This window comes from Cupressus sempervirens, chromosome 5 (genome assembly GCF_028749045.1).
Source record: "Cupressus sempervirens isolate cs-2001-9-10 chromosome 5, ASM2874904v1, whole genome shotgun sequence".
NCBI lineage: Eukaryota > Viridiplantae > Streptophyta > Pinopsida > Cupressales > Cupressaceae > Cupressus > Cupressus sempervirens.
Window position 1 is genome coordinate 836,005,481 of NC_143122.1, and position 26,742 is coordinate 836,032,222.

At 35.0% G+C, this 26,742-nt stretch overlaps 1 protein-coding gene across 4 annotated transcripts; it reads left to right on the top strand.

The window, feature by feature from the left end:
• Positions 1 to 23,984: 23,984 nt before the first annotated feature.
• LOC149558474 (uncharacterized) lies at positions 23,985 to 26,067 on the top strand. 4 transcript variants are annotated; one of them, XM_089832689.1, is made up of 5 exons: positions 23,985 to 24,003; positions 24,247 to 24,501; positions 24,721 to 24,811; positions 24,927 to 25,265; positions 25,362 to 26,067. In XM_089832689.1, exons 2-5 carry the CDS (start codon positions 24,283 to 24,285, stop codon positions 25,628 to 25,630), a joined length of 918 nt encoding a protein of 305 aa, XP_089688815.1. In that variant the 5' UTR covers positions 23,985 to 24,003; positions 24,247 to 24,282; the 3' UTR covers positions 25,631 to 26,067. The 4 variants fall into 4 exon arrangements, with proteins under 4 accessions (XP_089688815.1, XP_089688814.1, XP_089688816.1 ...); XM_089832688.1 differs by lacking the exon at positions 23,985 to 24,003 and adding an exon at positions 24,019 to 24,132; XM_089832690.1 differs by lacking the exon at positions 23,985 to 24,003 and having other exon boundaries at positions 24,040 to 24,501; positions 25,362 to 25,537; positions 25,675 to 26,067.
• The last annotated feature ends 675 nt before the right edge of the window (positions 26,068 to 26,742 follow it).

The following is a 26,742-nucleotide window of genomic DNA, read 5'->3' on the forward strand; positions in this document are numbered from 1 at the left end:
AACTTCAATTCCCTTAGTTGAGATTTTATATCCTAATAGTTTTCCATATCTGACCCCCAAAAGCACACTTCTTAGGATTAAGCCTAAGTTGAAACTATTCCATGTGGTTTAGTCTCAAACTTAGGTCAGACAAGTGAGTGCTTTGCTACTTAGATTTTTCTAGGGTTTCATCAATATAATTTTCCATATTTTTATGCATCATATCATGAGAGATTGTGGTAATATTCCTTTGATATGTAGCTCCCATCTTTTTGAGATCAAAAGGCATGAGGTTCCAGCAAAAGGTTCTCCATGCACATGTAAAAGTTGTTTTCTCTTGATCCTCGAGAGGTATCTTTATCTAATTATAGCTTGAGAAACCATCCATGAGGGAATAAATTTCATAACCCATAGTCATGTCTACTATCATATCTAAGTTTCGTAGTAGAAAATCATCCTTTGGGCATGCTTTATTTAAGTCCCTAAAATCAATGCAAACACAAATGATTTTGTCATGTTTGTAAATGAGAACAATATTTGAGATCCATTTGGCATAATCAATACCTTTAATGAATTTTCCACTTAAGATTTTTTCTAACTTAGCTTTCACAAGTAGGGCCACATGTGGATCAATCTTCCTCAATTTATGTTTAACAAACTTGATGCAAGGAGCTATGTAAAGATGTTTTATAATAAGCTTTGTATTGAGTCTAGGAATGTTAGGATATGTCCATGAAAAATTCATCTTCTTCTCCTAGAAAAATTGAGTGAAATATTTTTTTCCCTCTACTAATAAGGATTGAGCCACATGTATGATTTTAAGAGATTTTGTGGTACCAAATTGATTGGTTGTGTTGGTTCTATCAAAACTGGTGACCTATCTTGAAAGTAAGACTACCCAATACCTCATCACTAAGCATATCAAATAGGTTTTCACCTTTAGATGCATCTTTATTTTTACTCTTTTCAATTTAGATACCATCACTAGGTGGTTTCACCATCTAATCTCTTATTTTCCATTTTTCTCTTTAATTTGTGACTGAGGTATTGAATGTATGTTTCGGTCATATTGACTTTCAATTCACTAGTGGAAGACACCATGGGTTCAATGGCATTTAGGAAACATGCAATCTCATATTCATTTTGAAATGAGGCTAGCTCTGGTCTTTGATTTTGACTAGACCAATCCATGAGATCTAGTGCATGAGTGAAAGTGAGGTAGAAGATTCAAGGTTTTTGATGCAAGATAAATCATCTCTAGTGGCAAGAGAGGCCAAGAATATAGATAAGGCTCCAAAGGAGTCCAAATTGGGATAAGACTTAGAGAAATTAGTGTAATCCACTAAGGAAAATTATGAATCTAACTCAGTCAACCCTACACAAGACTCATCAGCTACATTCGGTTGGGTAGCATAGGCATGTAACACATCTAGCCCCAATTCATAAGAGGTGGTAGAAAAGGACTCCTACTCATATTCCTAAGATTTGGTACTTTGATTTGGGGCCACAAGCCAAGCTATGTTTCTTCAAATTTTCTCTATATTAGGATCTTCAACATTTGATTCATCAAGTTTGGGTTGCCTAGATGTGGACATTTCAATAGTGTTATCATGAAACAATATTTCCTCTCCCCAAAGAAAGGAGGTAGAAGGGGTTAAATCTTCTTCATGTGTTGGAGCAACATAGCAGGTCAAACATCATCTTTAGAGTCACTAGCGGTAGGGACTTCTCCATCCAAGGTAAATCATCTTAAACGCCATGCCCTAGACCTGTAGTATCCTTACTCTTTCATTCCTTGGTGTGACTTAGGAGTTTAGTAAGAGCATTCTCATTTTCATTTAAAGGTCCTTGACCTTGATAACCCATTTTTTTCAAAAAATTGTAGCCCTTTCCATATTTCTATAGAGAAATGGGTGTAGTTAAAATGACCTCATTATTATCCTCTTCTTCTCTATAGATCCAATTTCTAACAACTTGTTCCTCTTTTAGCTTCTAAATGAATTGAGGATTGAACAAAAGTATCAAAGATGGTCATAGTAGAAATGGAAGGATTCATTTTCTTAGATATTTTCCCATAGGACCATGGAGAAATATGTAACATTGTAATGGAGTCCAAGGTGTACTCCCTATTGGTTAATAATTTATTCTCCTATTAGATTTTATAATCTTGACTCTTTGATACCCAATTTTTGGAGAGACAAAAGGATGTTTACCAACAAATGGGTCAATGTATGTATTCTATCATTGCCCTCTAAATTGACTAGGTGCAACTCCCTATGATTTGCAATGATATCCAATTGTAAGAATTTTCCTTAGGTAAAAATGACACCAAGATCAAGAAGCTCAAGAACTAGCACAATATGAACCAATAATGGATAATCATAATCATAATAATGAGAATTAATATCATATGAATACACACTAGAAGTGCCTATATACAAAGGCATCTACAATGACTAGGAGTCATCAAAGTGATAAGCCTCACAACTAAGCACATGTCCACCAAGAGTGGATAAGTTTACATAGGTGTATCTTATAAAGAGATGTTGTAGACACCATGTGCTCAATTGGAGTGTAAACAACTTTGTTTTCAACATGACAACATAGATGAATATGCAAACTCTTGTTTTGTCAACAAGACAACTTATATGACTATGCATACTCCTAGGTGTCATATGACAACTAATATGATAATGCATTAACCTAAGTAAACAAGTAAAGTGTAATAATAATTAATTATTTTCACTAACACCCCCTTAAGTGCAACTTAGGGGAATGCACTTAAGCTCACAAAAGCTATGATGAAAATGCATGACGGGTCTCAGCTACTAGGCCATGTTAGGTACCCATGTACAAATGCAATGCTCTACAAACAATGCGACGTAATGCAATGCAATCCCTCTGAAAATGGAGAAAGAGGGAAAACCTCATGGGAAAAACCCTCCCCCAAAAAGAGAGATAAGTACAATAAATAAGATGAGAGAGAAGAAGACCTTATGTAAGGAAAAGGTCCCTCCCATAAGAAAGAAGAGAGAAGTCAAGGGACTCCCCTTTCTAAAATATCACACACCCCCAAGAGATCTCGCAAATGGATATACTTGACCTCAGTAAAGGGTTTGGTGAAGATATCTACAACCTGCTCTATTATAGGACAATATTGCAATGCAATGACCTACTCATGTATTAGCTCTCAGACGTAGTGCATATGAACCTCAATATGGTTGGTCTACTGATGTTAAACTGGATGTTTTAAGATCTCAATGGCACTCTACAATCTAAGAATGGGAAACAAAACATGACAAGCAAATAGGGTAAATGGGATTATAGACTAATTCACCATCAAGTTTGCCAACCTTTGTATTTTCAAATGAGGTTACATTTATAGTTCATTGTTATCCTTTCTTAATTCTAACAGAGCAACAGTCACATAATAGAAAAGAAAATGAGAATAAAATAGCAACTTATTAAAATATGAGCACATGGTATTCATTTTACTGATGATTTTGATTCCATAGTATTCCTAAAAACACACAATGACTACTCTTCTTCATGTGATCTTAGAAAATCTTGTAGAAAATCATTTATTCTTCATCTCCTATCATTTTTCACCAAACCCATGCATTTCATATTCCAATAGTCACTGCATTTTCAAATTTTGGTCGTCGATCTTAAATTAATGATCATGATTAAAATGTTATGACCTTCCTTTGTAACTTCCTCTACAAGTCCATTGAGTACACATATCTTTCTATCACTTTGTCATTATGACATTTCTCCTGACAACTTTACATAGGAATATAGTGACAAACATAGATCCATCTTCATCGAACAAGGTTCATTTAAAGATTTTAACTCATTTAATTCCCTTTGCATCATGGGTTTGTCTATTTCATGTGTCTAATTGTCATTACATCACTATGACATTTCTTCTGACAATTTTTTATGGCAAGATGGTGACAAATGTAGGTGTTCCTTCTAATTTGATGGCAATGATAAAATGATTTTAAGTCTCTTTGTTTTGTAGTCTTTCTAACTAAGCACATTGTGGTAGATAGATGGAAGAATATTATTGCTTGTAGAATTTGACATCAGACTTCTTGGCTTTGTGGTATTGCATTGAATATACTAGGCCCATGAGACATGTGTTGATATGTCATTATGTCACTATGACATTTCTTCTAACAATAGTTTATAACAACATAATGGCAATCATAGATCTTGTTAGATATGATGATTAAAGGCATGTAACTTTTGTTTGATATTTAAATGGGACCTGATTTGATAGGTAAGCATTTAGATTTTTCATCTAGCCAATAGCATGCATTTTTTCATTCAATTTACTTTTCAAATCTTCACTGTATGCACGCTGATTAAATATTAACTATCTATTTTACTTCAAAAGGGGTCATACCACCCTTGACTTGGTTGGTTTGCAATTTTTGCATTTTTGAGTGTTCACTCTATATTGAATCCAATTGATCTTGTTTTTGACTTGTTCTCATGATCTATATATAAATTTTTAGCCTCAGTCTTTGGTGTTCTCTACTACATTTTCTCTATATATGTGTGTGATCTCTTTAAATGTAACCTTCTTTTAGATATAAACCTTTGACCATGAAGTTAGAAACTCTCAAAGATTTAGAAATATTTTCATGAAGAAGTAGTTCTCAACATGAATATTTGTCTTAGAAATGATTAGGAACAAGGAAATATGAATTAGCAGAATATCAAGACCTTCTTCTCATCAAGATAAAGCATAACAAACTCTCTAAACTCTAATCACCTAGCTTTAGATTGATGCATTGCTCACTTGATTTCCTGCATTAGGTTAGCTCAAAGGAAAGATAAGAAGAAAGATCATCCTATAGGTAATCTAGACTCAAACTCAAGATGTTGACACTTCACTTGAATTAGAACCCTAAGGCAAAAGATATGAACTAAAACTTGGGCAACACTCCCCCATCCCAATACTCATCATTTTTAGCTTCTTTTCACACTCTACAAGAGATGAGATGGTTCAATGTTACTAGAGGGTCAATTATGGGGTACTAGTGACTTGGAATCTATAAGCATGTTGGTGGACATAAACATGTCTCCTAGGTACACTATTTCTATACCATTGAATAGGAATTTGATACATTGGTGATATGTAGATGGTATAGATTCCATTTCATGAATCCATGGTCTACCCAACAAAATATTATATACAAGTGGGACATCTAACACTTGGAAGACCACATCCTTCTCAATAAGACCTACACAGATAGGAAATACGATTAGACCTTTGGAAGACCTTATGCCCTCATCATATGCTTCGATAGTGATCCTCTTTATAGGGTTAATTGAAGATTCTAACATTCCTAGTTGTTGAATTACATTCAAGGAAATAAAGTTTAACCCAACACCATTGTCTCTTAGGACTTATCAAACTCAGGTGTGATAGATCTATACTTCAATATGGAGAAAGGGATTACGGTAATGACCAAGAGATTTGTTATCTTCTTCCAAAAATGTAGGATAATGAGGTGAGGAAATATGGTTAACCATAGCTTGGAACCACTTAGCATCAATATCCGTGGGAAAATCAATAGTATGTAAAGCTTTCTCAAGGATCTCCTTATGCAAAGGAGACAACTCTAGCAACTTGAAAATGGAGATTTTAGTGAGAGTTAGTTGCAGTTGACTCACAAGGTCATAACTAGATATAGTAGGTGGAACCACCTATTTGGAAGATTAGACATTCTTTGTGTCATTATCCACTTTGAGAACAACTTTAGATTGCCCCCTAGTGACAGTGTTCAAGGTTTCACCATGTGAAGAGGAGGAACCCACCACCTTGAGGGTTACTTTAGATCTAGTGTTTTTAAAATTTTGATAAGACTTGCATGTTCTCAGGATTACTTGGGGTTTCTCATCAATGGTATCATAATTGGGGTCCTCATTGAATTTAGGGTCCATCATACAAATTCTTTCACTTATGGGTTCAATCATGTTAATTACACTATTTGTGTTGGTATAAGAATAGCTAACCTTGGTGTCATTGCCCTTTTTCTTAGATTTGGATGTTTCTTCTTTTTCATATTTAGGTAACAGTTGTTTGAAAGCCTTATGGTCATAATTCTTAACTAAGCCATCTATGAAAACTTTTCCTTCACCAATGAGATCTCAAATGACACCTTTTAGCTTATAGAAATTATCAGTGTTATGACCCTTATTCCTATGGTAATTACAATATTGAACATCCCTCCACCAATTAGGTTTCATGGGCGTATCGTAGGGTTGGGAATTGTTGGGGAAGATGATGAACTTGTTAGTAAGAAATGTCTTCAAGACCACTTCATATGATTCGACCATTGGTGTGTAAGTGTGTCATAGTTTAGAGTACCTCTTAGGTTTGTCAAAAGATTGTGGCTTTGAGGTATCTTCTTGTTTAGTAGCATATATGGAATTGGATAGGTTGAAGGATAATTCCTTAGTATTATGAGCATTTATAATGCCATCATTGACTACATATTTGTGTTTATTCCAAGGTTTACCCTTATATTTTCCATTAACATTTCCATTTGTGTCTTTATTGAGAACAATGTCACCCTATTTTACAGTAACATCCTCAATGCGATAAGCACTTTCAACCATGTCATTGAATGAGATAAACAATTGCTTCCTAAAATCATAGTATAACTTGGGCACAAGTGTGTTGACAAAAATGCCATTTTTCTCAATCTTAGGAATTTGTTGGGGGTATCTAGAGTGTAATGATCTCCAATGTTGTAAATATGTAGCAAATGGTTCCCCTTGTTTTTTTTATTGCACAAATCCAACATAGTTATAAGAAATTGTATATTATAAGAGTATTTTTGGATAAATCATTGTGCAAGTCCATCATATGACTTGAGGAGAGGAGACAATTTGTTAAACCACTCCATGGCTTTCCCCCTAAGCTTCTAGGAAATAATCACATGAGGTATGTGTCCTCATGCATAAAGTCCATGCTAAGAGGGTATAGTTGACTTACATGGTTGAGTGGGTCATAATTTCCATTGTTTTCATCATACTTGGGAACTCCAATCTCCCTAGAAAATGGTGCCATGTAAAGACTTCTATCAAATGGAAGAGCATGTATAGATTGCACTAAAGATGTTTTGGGTTGTTCTTTCTCCATTTTTAGTTGAGTAAGTTGACCTCTTAACTCTTACATTTATTTTATTAGGTTGTCAGCCTCATTTGCTTCTCTTTTTTGTATGATCCTTTGAACATCATAGTCATGGGGGGGTTTCCATTTCCTAGAGGTCATGCATTTAAAGTATTGGTCCCCATTTTTCTCTAAGGCCTTTAGCACAAACTTTTGGAGAAGTTATTCTTGTTGAAATATCATAAGGTCTTTTCTATTAATTTTATTATCTACCTTACTCTCATGGTGTGATTGTGAGGGTCTAGGTGGTGAGGGACACCCCCTAGCATGTATTATTGGAGATCTCAGTGGTGTGGTATTCCCATTGTTGCTATAAGAGGGTTTTTTCATGAAGGGGTTGTTGTAGCTACCATGAGCATGTCTATTCTTGAAGTCATGTGCATGAATGTTAGTCTCGCCATGGGAATAAGACATCTTTCTAGCATCTATATGCCTAGCCTCTTCTAGTCTTTCTCTATCTAACTGAGCTTGTTCTTATTTTTGTGCAAAAAGGTCCTCTAGACAATGGTTCCTCTCTTCAAGATTCATGGTGAGTGAAACATTGTCGATAGCCCTAGGGGTGTCAAAGGGGGTATCAAAGAAATTATCAATGTGGTAAAGTGGATTATGCCAAGTAGTAGTGTTGGCCTCTTCTTGCCTATCAAGGATAGACTCTTCCTCATAGGTTTTCTTAGAAGAATTCCTAATTAGAGTAGTCAATTGTGCTATCAAATAAATTATCAAAGTGGTAAAGTAGATTATGCCAAGTAGTAGTGTTTTCTTGTTCTTGCCTATCAAGGACAAGCTCTTCCTCATGGGTTTACTTACAAGGATGCCTTGTAAATGAGAGATGATTTCCTTGACTGACTTGGAGCCTAATGGAAACTAGCATGTAAGGATAAGCCTTTAGAGAAGTAAGACTAAATAGAGCCTTTTGGGGTTAAAACTTGTATAGTCACAATGATCACTTGTTAAAAGATAGAATGGAGCTAATGGCTTCTCAAAAGAGCTCAATAATTTATAGCAATAATAATTCCAACTGAGAATCGAGCAAGAAAATTGAGAGCAAGTAGTCATAGGATAAGGTAACAAATTTTTTGACAAGTGAACAAGAGTGATGTTAAGTTTGTATCCAAGAGACTAAACCCATCTTTTCAACTTTACACCATACCAGACATTAAGATTTTAGACTAGACTATGGTAAGACTAGTCAAAAACACCCCTAATTCAACTAAAATTCAATCTAGACTCAATTTTGAAAGTAGCAAGAACCAAGTGATATTTCACAGCACAACAGGTGATAGAAGTTCAATAAATATTATTGTGCAATAGCTTCTTCAATAGTCATGCGATACTTTCTAAGCATACGATACTTCTTGGCAGGGAGTACGATAGAATCTAGCATAGGCATGCAATATAGTTTGTGTAGTTGTGCGATACATTTGTAGATGTAAAGTATTGAACGATATTTCTTACACAGATGTGCAATAAAGGGTCAGTAAACTCTGTAGTATGTGACTTGTGGCCTAAGATACCTATGCTTCAATTTAGGTTTTTTCAGTTTTTTAGGCAATAACATAGTCATGACAAAATAAAAAACTAGTTTGCAACTTCATACACAATGGTTTGAGAACAATTGGGGATATTAACATGTCTTAAATAGTTGAGAAAGGGACAAAGCAAACTTGCCAACATAAGCACTTGTGATATAAAAAATAAAACCCTATGAACACTAACATCATGTGTATGCCCAAATTTTTTCCACGGGTCTTACCACATTTGAGAACACATTCAAGTAGAAATAGCTAAAGGTCATAGTTCATTTCTCAACAACTTGGCCCACACTTAATGCCCCCTTGCCTCACATAGAGTGGTTTCCCACAATAGATGTTGGTTTTGTCATGGAGGTGTCATTGGCACAACCAAAGGGACACAAATGTTGAGTGTAAAAATATTGGGATGATTTAGGTAGTCCACTAGGATTGATCTTTGCACCAAGATGTTGAGTGGATAAGGATAGCCTCTACTCCTAAGGTGTTTAGAAAGGGTTTCGTTTGCAACACTCCTCTTGCACTTAAAAATAGGACACCCTACCTTGTGGTATGTAACGGACCTCACAGCCATAAGAGTACCTTAAACATTCTTGCTTAGTATTTTCCTCATTGTCTCAATCCCACAAGTACTTCTACTAAACAAAGACAAGTGTTACGCCCTCCAAGGCTTTGGCCTTAGTCAAGGAGTTTTTGATTGGAGTTGGTCGAGTTATCTGGGTTGTGCTCATTCCCACTTTGGGTCATTCTTATGGTATATTTCCAACAATAGCAAACCCTCTAAAGGTAACATCTCTCTAGGAGATAGAAACAAAATGGATCCACACTGAGAGGTCAAGATTTTTGATTCACCACAAGGGTAAAGAGCATACTCTCATATTCCAAGTTCTACTCTCAAACAAACCAAAAAAGGTTAATTAAGACCACCAAAAAGTAGAATATGTCACTCACTTTTGAGACTCAATGAAGGGTCAAGATTTTTTATTCACCACAAGGGTGAAGATCATACTCTCCTACCAACAAAGAAACCTACTTGCAAGCTTTATGTGCCTAAGAAAATTAAGCAACTAGTATATGCTGCACATGGAAATGAAATAAAATAAAGCACACTTGGTTTGTTTTTTTTTCCTTTTCTGTGAAATTCCTGCAAAACCTTAGTTGACCCTTTTTAGCAATTTGTCTTTGACATCTGTTCTTTTAATAAACAATTTTGCAAGCAACCTAGGCAACCCTACAAAACCAAAAAAAGACACACTAGAATGTGCACTTCTCTAGGGCCTTCTATTTGAGAGATCTTATGGATTGAGAGTCCCAAATGGAAACCTAGAGCTCCCTAGTCGTGGAGTGCAAAGGAATGCAAAATATGAATAAGAGGGCTCTTGGCTAAGTCTAAGAGATGCAACCCCTTGCAAGTACACCATGAAATGAGAGATTCAAAGACAAAAGAAAGGATGCTAGTGTCCAAGAATTGCCATGAAAATGCTATGCAATATGTAGCTAAATAATATGAAATGCAAAGAATGCAAGTTAAGCTAGCAATATGAAATGTTACAATCCCTCTAACTAGCTATGTGTGTTATTCAAATTCATAAAGGAAGCTATGTTAATGCTATATGAAACTAATTACAATGCTATGCAAGAAATGAGTGTCAAGCCACAAAGTCTTCAAGAGCTTCAATGAGTATCTATAGAAAAACCTACACCATAACACTAATGCAAAGAAGATGGATTCTAGATGAGGAGAGAGATCTCCATTTTAAAGAGGTAAACATGGTGGAGATCATGAGGCAAGAAAATCTAATCAAGGGTGCAGGGTTGACTTTTGCATGATCCATGTGCAAGATCATTTCCACCAATAAGAAAGAGTTGACTTTTGCATCTCCATGTGAGACAAAAAGTCTTTTATTTTATTTCAGAATTGGAAAAAGTGCTTTATGTGTGTAACTTAGGATAAGAGGTGAAAGGGGTCTTTTATTTAATTAAAGCGGGGACATGTTCCTTTTAATTAAACGTGAACTTTAGGATATAATGGTCAAACTATAGGATAAAATCAAATAAATTAATTTTTAAAAGATTTCATTTAGGCAAATGATTTAATAATTTAGAAAAAATGCTGAGAAGGGGGCTAATGGTCTAGATGACCATTTTTGGGTGATTACAATGTGAGTGCACAAGTTGAACAATATGTAAGTGGATACATTAAATGAAATTGTTTATGGAGTATGTGATGAGGCTAATTATTGCCTCTATTTTATGATAGTTTTAAAAACTCTATTTTACTTTCACCAAGACATTTGTGAACTCATGTTTAATTGAACTGATGATTAATATATATATATATGTGTGTGTGTGTGTGTGTGTGTGTGTGTGTGTGTGTGTGTGTAATATTTCATATAACCATCAGAATGTGTGTTCTCATATTTGAATTTAATTTGATAATGCTTATTTGCAAATTATCTCTGCATAATAACTAACTTGTTAGCAAAAGGAGTTGAAGATGGTCGAAAGCATTTAATGGGAAACGTTGAAGCCAACTAATAGCATTCGAGGAGAAAAGATGTTAAGCCATAGTGGAAAGATTCATTATGGTACCAAGGGACACGACTGGTAATATGGAGGAGCTATGAAGAATTTTTATATTTTTGTGCATTTATTATTGTGACAAAGCGGTTGTCTAGACTTTATTATTCTTGCCTTGAGCTGTTATCTTTTCTTCCTTTTTCTCTGGTGGATTTAAAGTTAGTTTGCTTTTCTTTTATGTTTTACAATAAGCATAGATCTTCTATTTATATAGATCAAACCAATAGTGTTAAGGAGTTAGAAGAAATTTTCTGACAAGAAACTGTTGATTCTTGCAGTGAGTTGTTTTCTATAGTTCTATGTATTGTTCTCATGTATTAAATTTCTAAAACATAATGAAATAGCTCCTGGTTTACATTCTCTGTTAGTAGATTAGTAGAATCCAACCAAGGGGGCCCACTTAGGAGGTGGATTATATTAGAGTAGTACAGATTTGTTTTCAAGCATCTTTAGTATTGCAGGTAGAAGATATAAGTTCCTTCCTGTAGCATCATACTTTGTGAGTGTTCTTGCAACATCTATAAGAACAATTATAGTAGATGAACTGAGTTGGAATATATCTTGTTATTTAATTAGATTTCTAGTATTCATTTTAGTAAAGACTTAGGTGTGTTAGTTTCCTGCAGCACTAGTGTAGGTTCTTTCCTTGCATTTTACTTTCCTGCAGCATAAGAATAATGACTCATTAAGAAACTTAGTGCACATACTATGCCGACCATTTCAAGTATGTGTCCCTAGGTTAACAAAATTAAATAGACCTCATGGTGGAGAAAAATGGTCCTTAGATGGAATACATTATTCCTAAGTATGGCCTTTGGCATGATTATTATACACCTATTGTGAGGTGAACCATTTTTTGGCACTATTGTTGAGGATAGTGTCAAGCTAGGAGCATTCTTGAGTCATAGTTCTTAGTTAAGCTTTTTAGAAATTTGTAGTCTTAAAGCTTTCTTCACCAGTGTAAAGAATTCAATTGCATGCATCAAAGAGGAAGACGACAAGATGAATATGGTAGATTTCTTCCTGGGAGTCTGTAATTTGAACGAAGAAATTGAAGAAGAAGAAGTTGAGTTGTCTTTTGAAGATCCAAGCCCTATTTTTTCTACAACATTATCCTTAAGAGTACAACTTATATATATGAGTGGTCTTCAACCTTTTTCTGAAATTTGGTCAGTTTCCTTCATAATACTACTCTAAATCCATCAGTTGTTAATAATCTAGTACCCAATGTTCCTTTTCAGCAACAACCTCATAATCTAATACCTCCAATAATGGCACAACCTACTTTTCCATTTCCTCTCCCAAGCCTCATAAATACTGATAATCTCAAGAATATACCTGTCGCTGCTCTTCCAAAGTTATATAACCTTCCAACCAAAGACCTTGATACTTTCTTGTTTGAATTTGACATACTCTATTGTAGTTTTGACTACAACAGTAATGCCCATAAGCTCAAATTATTTCCAGCAACATTGAAAGAGTCAACTTTACGATGGTTCATGGGCTTAAGAGTTAATGCAGCAGGAACTTGGGATGAAATGAAAACTCTATTTCTAGATAAATATAAAGAGTATTCCAAAGCATTTGGTTCAAGAGGAGATGATGTCTTTAGGATATCACAAAAGGAGGAAGAAACATTGGAAGACTATGTTTCACATTTCTTGTATACATTGCAGAAGAATCCTTAGCATGTGTTGTCTAAGGATTCTCAAAAGCTAGTCTTTTTGAGAGGTGTGAATAATAATTGTCTAGAAGCACTAGACCTAATGGCTAGTGGTGATTTATATCAAGCTTCTTGGGATGACCTCAATAAAATCTATCAAAACTATTCAAGGTCAACTATGAAGAAAGGTCGAGGACCTTGTTCCACAGTCACTAAAGGAATTAGTCAAGGTATTTCAAAGCTCAAGATATCTAACCTATTGTTAGATTTCAAGCAGGACATCATAAATGATGTCTCTACACATCTCGACATAATGACTATAAAGAAGAAGCATGCAGAAGTTGAATTACAACTAGCTGAATACTACCCTCATTGCTGGAAGCAAAAGAAGGATTGCCAATGCAAACTGGTTGCCAGCATGGAAAACCAACATCTTCCAACAAAGTACATCAAGATAGATGGAGATGATGAGCAAGTATTTTTTGTTGCTCAATGTTGACCATGGGCCCAATGTCATGGTATGCCTCAGGACCCTTTGCAAAATCCAAATTTATATGATAATCAATGGCAAAACCATAACCAATGGAAAAATTGTAATCTCCAAGACCCTCCATAATATAATAAACCTAATTGGAGTAATGCTTGGAAAAATAATCTGCAACAACCCCAATGGCCTCAGAACTCCCAACCATCTTGGTCCAACCAGTAGAACCAATGGAAAAACTAGTAGAACCAATGGCAAAACCAGCAGAACCAATGGCAACCATCCCAAGGGAATTGGCAATCTACAAACCAATGGAGGGGACCTCAAACTCCATGGTATGTAGACATTGCTAACTACATTGCAGCTAATAAAATGCTAGAACATTTCTCTTATAAGGAAAAGAAGATGCTTGTAGAGAAAATTTTCCATTTCTCTTGATTGATAATATCTTATTTTACATTGGACCTGATCAAGTTATGAGAAGATGTGTGAGAGAGGATAAGACATATGACATTCTACATGCATGTCATAATGAACCATGTGGAGGGCACTTTGCAGATAAAAGAACAGCCTTGAAAATTTTAACAACTAGTTACTATTGGCCTACGCTTCACAAAGATGCAGCCAACTATACACGAAAGTGTGACAAGTGTCAAAGGATGCTGTGACCAACAAGAACAGATGAAATGCTTCTCAATCCACAACTAGCACTAATACTATTTGACAAATGGGGTATGGAATTCATTGGACCAATTGATCCTTCATCCAATGAGAAATCATATATCCTTGTGTGCAATGACTACTTGACAAATGGGTTGAAGTGAAAGCCATGAAGCATGCTTGTGATCACAAAGTTGTAGAATTTTTGTATGAAGAATTTTTTACTCACTATGGTGTACCCAAAGAACTAGTCACTAACCAAGGTGCTCAATTTACTTATAATATGATCACAAAATTGATGAAAAAATATAATATCAAGCATTGGAAATCAAGTCCCTATCACCCTCAAACTAATGGACAAGAAGAAGTCACAAATCGGGAGATAGAGGCTATCTTTAAAAAAATAGTTCATTTGCACCATAGGGATTGGAATAGCAGATTACCAGAAGTTGTTTGGGCCTACTGAACAACATGGAAGACTACTACAAGGTTCACACCATTTGAGCTCCTATATGGGAAAATAGCAATGCTTCTCATTGAATTTGAACATAACACTTAAAGAACTGTACTGGAGCTAAACATTGAACTTCTTGCAGCACAGAGAGAATGGCTTCTACATCTTAATTCCTTGGATGAAATGCGCAAGGCTGCTTTAGAATACACTAAAATTATATAGAAGCAAAGAAAACAATGGTATGACTCCCACATTAGTAACAAACAATTTCAAATTGGTGACTGGGCTTTACTATATGATTCCAAATTTAAAGATATGCCACACAAGCTACATACAAGATGGTTGGGTCTGTATGAAATTAACCATGTCTTTGAAAATGAAGCCATCCAGTTAACTACCATTGATCCAATGCCTTTTAAATTATTAGTCAATGGCCATAGACTCAAGTTATATAAACAACCCCAAACAAAAGAGAACTTCCTGCAATAGTTTCAATGGCCAAATTCAAATGTACACCAAGTAACTCTTCCTACAACAAAAGGTGCTGACCTCCTGCTTGCAGCTCTTCAATATTAATTTCTTCATGCATGCCCATAATAAAAACTTTTTTTCCACATAAAGTTTCAAATTTCTCCATTCATCTTCTAATTTCTTCTTTTCAGACTCATCTTACCTCTTTACCTACCACCCACCCACCTTTCACGTCATCATTTTCCAATGCTTTCAATAAACATTGCAAGTTTGTTGACATATGTTGTCAATGCTAATATACTTTCTGCCACTTTTTGTACATGCAAAAATCAACTCATAGGTATAAGATTTTCAAATCTTAATTCATTTATAGTACATTGATTTTGTTGGTTATATATAATATTGCATTATTTATATTATGGTGGTGTTATGCCAGTTCCATACCCCATACTAAGTCTGACAAGTGTGGACACTTGTCCATATTTCGTAGGGGGTAGGGAAGGTTACTAAAACTCAATGACATTCCTATTTATTTATGAATATTTTTTCCAAATCTTTATACTTCCTTTATGAAACTCAAATGCTATAAGAATGCAAGTGTTTAGGTGGCGTACCCCTTATTCTTGAATGATTCCTTACTATCAGGCTATGATGTGACCCATATTTAATTTTCAAGTGATCCAAATTCTATTTTCAGATGATTTTCACATATCTGTGATAAACCACATTATTGTTGCTCATAACGAATTGGTATGACATTAGTCAGCTAAAAGAAATGAAATGTGAAAATGGGTCTAAAAGCCTAAATTCATAGAAGGGAAATAGTGCAAACAGAGCAGAGAGTGAAATTGTTAGGCAGAATGGGTGGACAATTGTAGTGACGAGAACTAGTGGAGCATATTATTTTACTCTCAGATGTAGAGGTAGTGAGAAGATTTAATGTGTGTGGATGGTTAGGGTATTTCCTAAGTTTAACTGTGTTTGATGAAGAAGCAGCCATGAAATTTACAAGAACATTTAATGAAGGAGAAGCTATTATATGGGGTTTAACAGTTGTTGCTACAGAAGAGCAAATAGCTGAAGTAACTAGGTTACTAGCAATAAGAGAACATTATCCTAATACCCATGATGCAAGATCAGCTAGGGCTCAGTTTGTCATACCAATTAATCCTCAGTTGGATATCACCAAGTAAGGTTGCAAAAGGACTCTCTCCTACCGCCATACAATGAGTTGACTATGCACATTATCAGGTACCTCACTTGTGAAGGAAGATTTTCATATTTACATGTACATCATTTTAAATTGCTTAGCTATATAAGGCACAGTTGTCTAGTAAATGTTCCCAATTCCTTATATAACATGTTATGCATTAGTGCTGAAGAAACCCAAAAGGGGAAGGACAATTCTGTCACCTATCATGCTCTAATTAAATTACTCAGAGAAAGATTACTTAGGGATGCCTCTCCTATGACATGAGCAGAATTTGTCCAAGCTAAAACCCTACAACCCTAGGTTGTCCTTAATGAACAACCCAGTGGGGAGAATGTAGTTCCTATTGATGAACCTACTAAAAAAAGCACTCAAGATGCTGATGTTGGCAATGTAAAAGAAAATGTGCAAAAGAACGTGCTAGAGAACGTGCAAGAGGATGTGCCTTTACCTATTCAAGAGACTCAAAAACCTACCTTTGCCCGAGCAAAGAGAAAACAAAAATTACAAGAGGAGACCTCAGCTCCGGTAGTAGAAAAGCCAAACCATGCAATCGCAAAATAAAAGAAAACTAAGATGGGTCCTACAGAAGTTACTCCCATAGAAGAGACATCAAAAGGAAGAAGTAGAAAGAAGGTTGTGATACCAGAGGAGACCCATGTGAGAAGAAGTCCTATAACGAGGAGACTAATTTCTAAAGTGACAGTAGAAGCTCAATGTACTTCATCCAAACCATCTACTAAAGAATCCCTAGTACAAATTATTCCCAACAATTCTCCTTCTCACCTTGAAACTATAAACATTCCTAGAAACCCTAATAAGGAATGTAGGGTTGAAGGAAAAAAAAATCAAAATGATCCTCCAACAGGCCAACAAACAGTTCCCATAATGAATGAGTCAGTTTATTCAAACACTAGCCTAGTTCCTTATAAACCAGCATGGCTTACGGATTTCATAAAGTAGTTATGGAAGGAACAAAGGAAGAGGAAAAATAACTATAAAGAGGATAGTGATTCCATTACCCTGCAAAAACTTATTTTCTAGTTGTTTGGACAACATATGTTTGTTGCAGCCCTATGGGAAGAAGAGAGGAAGAAAATGAAGAAAGACACGGTGTCTCTAGGTGAGGAAATTACGGATTTGAAAGAGCAATTGGAAACCAAAAACAAAGGATGGATCATGCCCTCAAGTTGGCTGATCAAGCACTTGCTTATAGACCACCACCTCATATTTATGCTATGTGTTTAAAGGAACAATTCATTTTATTCCAACTTATGCTAACCCTCAAAAACATAAATGTAGAATTCAAATCAACTGAGGAATTTCATGGTTTATACCAGACTCTGCCATCCTGGTAGCAGAAGTTGCTCTATGAGTTATATGTGAACAATTTTATCATTCCAATAGAAACTAAATGGAATCCTTTACTCTATATAGGGAATATACATCTAAGGGCTTTGATGTTCTAGATGCATAATGAAGCTAATCATGACATAAAATTGAATAATTACAGAGATGAGGAAAGAACAAAGCCCCTGTCATTAAGAGTTGAGAGCAGTAAACTAGAAGAAATTCTTAGGGACTGGTTTAGATTAACTTATTGGCATAAGAACAAGGGAGTAAGGGACAAAATCTTCATTGCCAAAACCAAGGTGTATGTAGAATATGAGAACCTACCTTACTTTTCCTTTTAGAGAGCCATGGTTGGTGCTAAAAGTAGGTGGGCCAAATTACTCGAGACACTTAAGAGATCAGAGCCACACAGTCCTATCAACTCAGAGGCCCTTCATCAAGTTCCAAAGTATATAGAGTTGGGGAAACAGGCTAGGCCAGAACTATGGTGCCCACTCACTATGCAACCTCCAATGCTCATGTGGCCCCTGTATGATATCAATGCTGACAAACTTGACAAGTTGTAGGAGGATAATAGAAGGAAAGTTTGGGAAAGACACAAGGATTCTACTACACCTTCAAGAGTAGTAGGAAAGGAAGGACTGAAGTTGGGGAATTCAGGTCATTGACTAGAAAATGCAATGCTTGAGGACAAGCATCAATTTACCAGGGGGTAGATGATGAGGCTAATTATTGCCTCTATTTTATGATAGTTTTAAACACTTTGTTTTACTTCCACCAAGACATTTGTGAACTCATGTTTACTTGAACTGATGATTAACCTATGGGTAGATAGTATGTTATATTTTGCATATATATATATATATATATATATATATATATATATATATATATATATATATATAATGTAGTATTTCATATAACCATCAGAATGTGTGTTCTCATATTTGAATTTAATTTGATAATGCTTATTTGCAAATATCTCTACATAATAACTAACCTGTTAGCAAAAGGAGCTGAAGATGGTTGGAAGCATTCAAAGGGAAAAGTTGAAGACAACTAATAGCATTCAAGGAGAAAAAATGTTAAGCCGCAGTGGAAAGAGTCATAATGGTACCAAGGGACACGACCACTAATATGGAGGAGCTATGAAGAGTTATATTTCTTTGCATTTATTATTGTGACAAAGCGGTTGTCTAGACTTTATTATTCTTGCCTTGAGATGTTATCTTTTATTTCTTTTTCTCTGGTAGATTTGAAGTTAGTTTGTTTTTCTTTTATGTTTCAGAATAAGCGTTGATCTTCTATTTATAAAGATCAGACCAATAGTGTTAAGGAGTTAGAAGAAAGTTTATGACAAGAAACTGTTGATTCTTGCAGTGAGTTGTTTTCTATAGTTCTATGTATTGTTCTCATGTAATGAATTTTTGGAACATAATGAAATAGCTCTTGGTTTACATTCTGTGTTAGTAGATTAGCATAAGCCAACCAAGGGGGCCCACTTGGGAGGTGGATTATGTTAGGATTAAACCACAGACAGAAATAACAATTACATACAAATATAACCAATAACAAAGAATAATAGATCACATAGAAAAGAACACAAGACACCAAAATTTAACGTGGTTCACCCAATCCTTGGACTACATCCACCAAACAACAAGTTCGATACTATTACAATCCAGTGATTATAACCTGATTATAATATGTAATCCCTTACATCCCAATACTGTCGCAAGAACCAATCTCACATCAGAACTCTGAATAATCCCTAACCCTAAACTCTTTTATAAAAGTATTTTTACCACTTTAGGGTCATAATTAATAATTACATGTCGGCCCAAAATCCTAATAAAATAGGGCCCCAAAGAATTTATGAAGTATGTACAATACTTTCTTGATCAATCACCACAATCTAATAGATTAGATTAGAGTAGTATAGATTTGTTTTCAAGCATCTTTAGTATTGCAGGTAGAAGTTATAAGTTCCTTCTTGTAGCATCATACTTTGTCAGTGTTCCTGCAACATCTATAAGAATAGTTATAGTAGATGTACCAAGTTGGAATATATCTTGCTATTTAATTGCATTTCCAATATTCTTTTTAGTAAAGAGTTAGGTGTGTTAGTTTCCTGCACTGGTACTAGTGTAGGTTCTTTCCTTGCATTTTACTTTCTTGCAGCATAAGAATAATGACTCATTAAGAAACCTAGTGCACATACTATGCCGACCATTTCAAGTATACGTCCCTGGGTTGAAAAAATTAAATGCACCTCATGGTGGGGAAAAATAGTTGTTAGATTGAATACACTTTTTCTAAGCATGGCATTTGGCATGATTATTATACACCTATTATGAGGTGGACCAGTATGTACTATTGTTAAAGTAGGTGGGGCCGTCCCATGTTTAGGGAGGGAAAAGGGCAATTAAATGTTTATTATCATCTAAATGTTAAAGGAGGAAGTAAAGAAAGCTCCAAATGTTGATGTGAATGAAAGAAGTATTAAAAGGGAAGAACATCAAGGAGGTGGGTTCTACATAAATAAAGAAAGTAGAGATTTCATTGGTTGGATTTTCACCTAATAGAAGAATGTTGCACATTTTGTATGGACTACTCTTTTTATTTATTATTATCAACCATATGCATTTTAATAGGAGATGTTTTATTATATAGTACATACTATATAATAAGGTAGAGATTTCTTTTAGTGCAGGCCCGATATTTCAAACCAAGGTGCACATCACATATACTAAATGGATAAAATAATCAAAGGGATATACTTTTGTTTTTCATTCTGGTTTTTTACCATTGGGGTTTTTGCAACGTGAAACAGGGTTTTTTTAATCAAAGAGGAAGCATTTTCATGGTTGTTTGATGTCATTTTAGAGTAAGTTTTAGGCAAAACTGTCAAGTGGGGTTTCTTCAAACTTGGTGGAGAATATGTTATCACCTTCATTTTTTTGTTGAAATCATTTGGAGGACATCTTGGTAAGGGTTTTAGAAGTAGTTTTGGCTCTTCACTTGTAGACATTTTTAAAAAAAAATCACTGAGGAAGATATTTTCAAGTTTGTTGCAACAATGATGAGAAATGGATTGGGTTTTCAGTTGAAGAAAGAGAAGAGAGGCTTTGGCTTCAACAAAGATGAAGAATAAGGAAGACACATGACATATGAAGATCAAATCTGAGATTTCTTCTTCTCTTCTTAATCTCATTTCTCCTAATTGTAGAAGCTTGGTTCTACTTGCTTGAGCAAGAACATAGCTCGAATTTCCATATTTTTTAGCATTTTCTTGTGTTTGAACAATAGATTGTATAGTTTCTATTAGAGAAAACAATGGATATGTGTTCAGTCTTCATGGTTTTCAATTTTAACGAGTCACATTTTAAATGTAAATTAGAGATATCATTAAAGTTTAATGAAAATGAGGTTTCAACTTTGTTCTCTCCATCTTGTAAATATTTAATGAAAAAGAAGGTTTCAACTTTGTTCTCTCCATCTTGTAAATCTATAAGATTTGAATTCAAAATGAAGCAAATTTTTGTCGTATTTCATTGCCTTGTTGTGGGATACATGGTCTTTCTGTCATTCTTCAATGTAATGGATTGGCTAAAATGCTTTATGGGGGTTATGGTTTCATTGATTCTACAAGTGGATTTGTTAAGAAGGTTGGCTTGAACTCATAGTTATGAATGGATGTAAGACATCACTTCACATATTTAAAGTCATCTCATAAGCTTGTGTTACCTTGTTATATGTCTTGTGACTCAAATGCCCTATAGATAAGGAATTGATCCTAGCTGCAAGAGCTTTCATTTTCTTGTTGTTTCATTCATGGATCTTGCTGCAAATTCAAGATCAAATCATATTTCCCTTTTTGTTCTAGAGTTGAAAGGAAGATCTTCACTTTTCTTTTAGATCATTAGGTTGTGTAAGTAGCTCTTGCATCCCTATTGCTTCAGCACAAGTATAGAAGACTCAAGGTCATATGTTCTTTGTTTATATTTAGATCTATATTTTAATTTTGGTCATTTTGATGAATCTAAGGTCCATCGGGTTAGGTTTTGTAGAGCTAGAATAGTAGGAGTGTTGCCTTGTTAGTTGGCCTAAGTTCTTTTCAAGTATGTTGATAATAGCAGTTAGCTACCCTTAAACATATTTTTTTTAGCTTCTTGGGTGTTAAAATTCTATTAAATTAGGGGCCAACATGAGCAAGGAAGAATGACTCTGAGGTTAGCTTGGAATGCCTTGAAGCCTCTGTTATGGATAATGAGGGAAAAACTAAGGTAGAAGAACCCCAACCCCCTCCATGCGTGTAGACTTTTTATTTCCTCTTTGCAATATATGTATGTATGTATGTATGGTTTTTGGTGGAATTGGCTATGATGTTACAGGTTTAATTGGAAAAGGGTAGGAAAGAGACTATGGACATCTTTGGATGAATCTTGTATTCATAAATTTTAAATCAAGTGGATTGTCTTATTGTTTGTAATCTTATGAGGCAATATTGAAAGACTTCTACCCTACATTGTCCTTTCAGTGCCCCTTGAGTTGGATTGTAGAGCTTCACCCTCTTACTTATCAAATATATATATATATATATATATATATATATATATATATATATATATATATATATATATATATATATATATATATATTGATTGTTACTATTAATAAAATATTAACATTCATCCTCTTTTTTAAAAAATTCAACTTATTTAGTTTTTACCTCTCTCTCTATTTGTTTCTTATGTCTAATATTCTTTTTTTTTTTGGTATTTTAAAAATTATTGTAAAAATCTCATTTACACTCTTTTGAGCATAAATTAAAAAGAAATGAAAACACTTCATCAAATTTTCCTAGCTAATGTCATATCATTCTCATTAGGGATCAAAAAGTTGGTGAAGTGTGTGCCCAAATAACTCTTTTAATTGCTATAACTCTTTTTATTAATTAATTGAAGAATTAATGATAGATCATAGAGAGTGATCTAAAGGACAATCAAATTCATAAGCAATATTGAAGAACTATTTCAATAGGAGAAAGATACCACTAATTTGGCACACTTAGGATATTTTTAATTGCCTCGTATATGACTTAACTACTTAGAGCTAAACTTTCCATTTCTAGGTATTAATGATGCATGTGTAGGTGCCATAATGCGTAGAAGGGTCAAAAGTGGTCATTTCAAAGTGTCAAATGACACATGACTCTTATTGCATCAAGAACCATTAAGTTATAATCATCACTAACACTTGTGGACAAATGTCTTAGTAGTGGTGCATAAATGTCCAAGTAGTGGTTCATAAATCTCAACAATCATAATTTAAAAAAAAAAAAGGTTAAAAAAACAATGGTGGTCCACATTGGCCAATCATGAATAAAAAAAGTTTAAAAATTAAAGGATAATGATACTTGTACACAAATGATCCACTGTAGCTATATAAATGATCAACTATATATACTAATGATCCACTATTGATATATGTAGCCATATTTAGGTAACCATTTATTAAAAAGTCAGTACATCAAAAAGTAAGTATTAGAACTTGAAGGCGTCGTCTTTATAATGAAAATATAACTTGCTTTGACTATTTAATATTAGATGAGGTGCGTAAAAAAGTAAGTATTAGAACTTGAAGGCGCCACCTTTATAATGAAAATATAACTTGCTTTGACTATTTAATAATAGATGAGGTGCATGTAAGTTGTCATGTAGCCAGTGACAAATTGAAACTCTCGTAACTATAAACTTTTTAGTTTTTATTAATAGAATTATCTAAATCAACACCGTGTAAATATCCACACCACAAACTATAAGCATATGAATGCCTACACAACAACATAATTGTTGAAGTGCCCCACAACTTATTTTAACAACAATCATAACCAGTCATTAATCTCACCGTACAATTAAGAATAAATACAATTACCATCAAACTGAAACACAACCCAACTGAAGCCAATGAGTTTCCCATTAGCAACAGTCATCGTACACTGCTGCAAACCCATTTACTAATATAAAAACAAAGTTGCTGATTCGAAAACTATAAAATACTAATAATCAAGACCAAAAGTAATCTTCTTTTATTTCCCTAGACGGACCAGAGTGGATCGAAAAACATTTCTTGAATAAACCTCTAACAATTTACAACAATTTCAAGAAAAAGAGGAAACCCTGTCATTCTCAAAATGGCCGTACCGTGATATGAAAGGGCAAAAGTGGAAAATCGCAAAGCGGACCAAACCTGATCTCGATATAAATGCCGGGCCATTTCCAAAAATATACGGTCGGAAGCAAAAATATTTAGATTCCTAAAATAATCCACCATTTTCGAACAGTGTTCTCAGAGAACGCGTGGACGGCAGGTACGGGAGATTACAAGTTACTTTTGCCGTGTATTGAACTGCACCAGACAAACGTGTAAACACCATACTTATCTTAAGACAGGTTTAAAAAGCTTCAGTATTTTTATTAATCTTCCGGAGTTTTTAGGCTTACGAATAAAATAATAATAATTGTCCTCGCCGGATCCTCTCTTCTATTCCCCGGGTTTCTGTCATTATAAACATCAAATTTCTTCCTGATCTTGTTTCTTAAAGTGGTTTGGTTTGTGTTCGTGTGTGTAATTTCCGTTTTGGTGTTGTATGAAACTCTGATTTGCAGGTGAGGTTAGGTTGTTGCCAAAGCAGGCAGATTGTGATGGCATCTAAGGAAATAATTTTAGTCCAGGGGGAGCAGCAATGTAACGAGCTTTTGCCTTTGCAATCGCAGCCACCGGGATTTGATTTCACGGATTTCCGGCGGCGAAGGAACAGAACAGAAGGTCAGATTATTCGAAATCCCGACTGGTTGCCCAGCGGCTGGATTACAGAGATCCGAATCAGAAAAAGCGGTAACTCTGCTGGGCATATGGATAAGGTGTTGCTTAGTCTTTTTTTTTTGGGGGTTTATCGATTTGTGCGTGTCCAATAGGAAAGTTTATGATGGTATAACAACAGGTGTTTGAACGTGAAGCTGTTGATTATTATTGTGGTTTTGGGTTCTAAATTTGTGGAAATTTATGATGATAGCCAAAACATTTGATGTGGTTGTTGTGGGATGTGAATTTAATCGTTTTGTTTCTGTGTGATTTGGCAGTATTATTTTGAGCCTGTAAACGGTGAGAGGTTTCGATCAAGGGCAGAAGTTCAGAGGTATTTGGAAACCGGATCTAAGGAAAAGCCAAAGGGTAAATCCTTGTTAAAAATGAAGAGAAGAAAGAAAATAAAAGAAGAAAATGCCCATTTTGTGTGGTTTTAGGCGAATGCGTTTTCTCTCTGTTACAATTTTTACTTTTATTGCAGGAATATCCGATGAACCTGCACAACCAGATCATGCTTCTGATGACTTCCCTAAGCAAGTCTATTATTATCTCCCAGTTCTTTGTACAAGCGCTTTCTACTCCAAACATCCGGGGCTTTACCCGGTTGTTTATTTTCCTGTAATTGGGAATCCAGAGGACAGATCCAAGTACCCGCCACTGGAATTTCTTCAGAATTTGGGCCACCTGAAGCCCTTCTTTTCGGAACATAATGTGCCTTCAACACCTTCAACTTCCACCTGCAACAATGGCGTCTCCAGTGATTCAGCTGTTGGCTCACGAAGAATGAATATCAAAGCCAATGCTCGGCGCAAATTTTCAGGTATGAAGTTATACATTAATTAGTTCCAACACTTTTTTTTGAAGTCTGTCCATAAATGGTTGTGAAAATCCTTTGATGTCATTTCACACAATGTAGAGGATGCGCCTGGAGGATCTGATGCACAAAGAAAGAAACCCATGTTAGACATTAACAAAGGTGCTTCAAGCTCTTGCACATCGAGCAATACGGGTGGTCCATACTCATCATCAATGTCCTGCGATATTTATGCCAATCAAGTGCGAGCCATGAGAGGCCAACTATCACCGGCAGAGGTAAAAATTTATGAGCAAGCTAAGAAAATCTCAACTTGTGCAAAACTTTCAACTTGTACTGCCTTGGTACCTTGGAAGCCATGGAAACCATAAGAGTCCTAAACCCTTTCCCTTTTGGGTTTCTTTTATCTTTACAGCGGAAGTTAAAAACACCTCTCAGATTTTGGTAATTCTATGTGAGAGAATTTGATGCCGCACTTAGTTTGCCCATATCCAGGTTGTCTGAAATTATGAGGCTGAAGGCTTTTGGACATTTTGATCATGTAGAAGGTCCACTTTTCAGTTTCTGGCCCTAAATGCGCTAAATATAAACGGTGAATTTTTTTGTTGGATGGGAGGATTGATTGTACATTAACGTGAGGAGAAGTGGCAAGACTCAGATCTGGCCAATTGCTTATTTGGTGGGTTTGAGCTTGGGAAAGAGTACCAGAGCTCCACAAATTTGCTTGAGAAGTTCATATGTTGTACCACCACCCACCACGAAGAGTACCTGTACTTTTATGTATATCTATAAAGGTTCAATTTGAGATGAGGGTTCTTATTTCTGTTTGTCCACATTTAACCAATCTTCTTTCTCAAAATTAATTTGACAAATTCATTGTGCATTGAACAAAATTGTAGGTGGTGTGACTTGGATCTCATTACTTTGGTTTAAGTAAATGGTTCATTGCCTAAAATGGAAAAGACTGCAAAATGCATGGGAACCCAGAATCTGTTTCATATGGAATGTATTTTTTTTTTTTCATTTAGCAGGTGCCATTTTCTCTCACAATGTTTGGTTTAAGGAAAATGAATGCAATAGAAATGCACACTATGTAATCAAGGCTCCAACTAGCATTGATATTGGATAATTTCTGTACTCTAGGATATGCAAATGGTGCTTCCTGTAATATATGGGGGTTATCATATAAAAAAATATTTATAGTATTGCATTAGATTGACTTTAGATGGATATTATTCATCTCTTGTTTTCCCATGATTTGTAGTGGGTGACTTGTATACATATTGTGTATTTGTGAGAGTCGCTTGCCTACACTTAAAAACTTGTATTTAATTAGATTCATGGGCATTATTGACTTTCTTTGCTTCTTTGAGCAACATATGTTTCTTTAATAGTCTGATTATGTTCATGAAGGTGTGGAGATTCTGTTCTTCCCTCATGATTTGGTTTGAAGTTGTTTTTTTCTGTTTAGAAAGTTCTACCA

Excerpts from the sequence above, each read along its gene's own strand:
- LOC149558474 (XM_089832689.1), top strand. The coding sequence starts at position 24,283 with ATGGCATCTAAGGAAATAATTTTAGTCCAGGGGGAGCAGCAATGTAAC. Across the intron at positions 24,502-24,720 it reads CTGCTGGGCATATGGATAAG|TATTATTTTGAGCCTGTAAA; the intron begins GTGTTGCTTAGT and ends GTGATTTGGCAG. Across the intron at positions 24,812-24,926 it reads ATCTAAGGAAAAGCCAAAGG|GAATATCCGATGAACCTGCA; the intron begins GTAAATCCTTGT and ends CTTTTATTGCAG.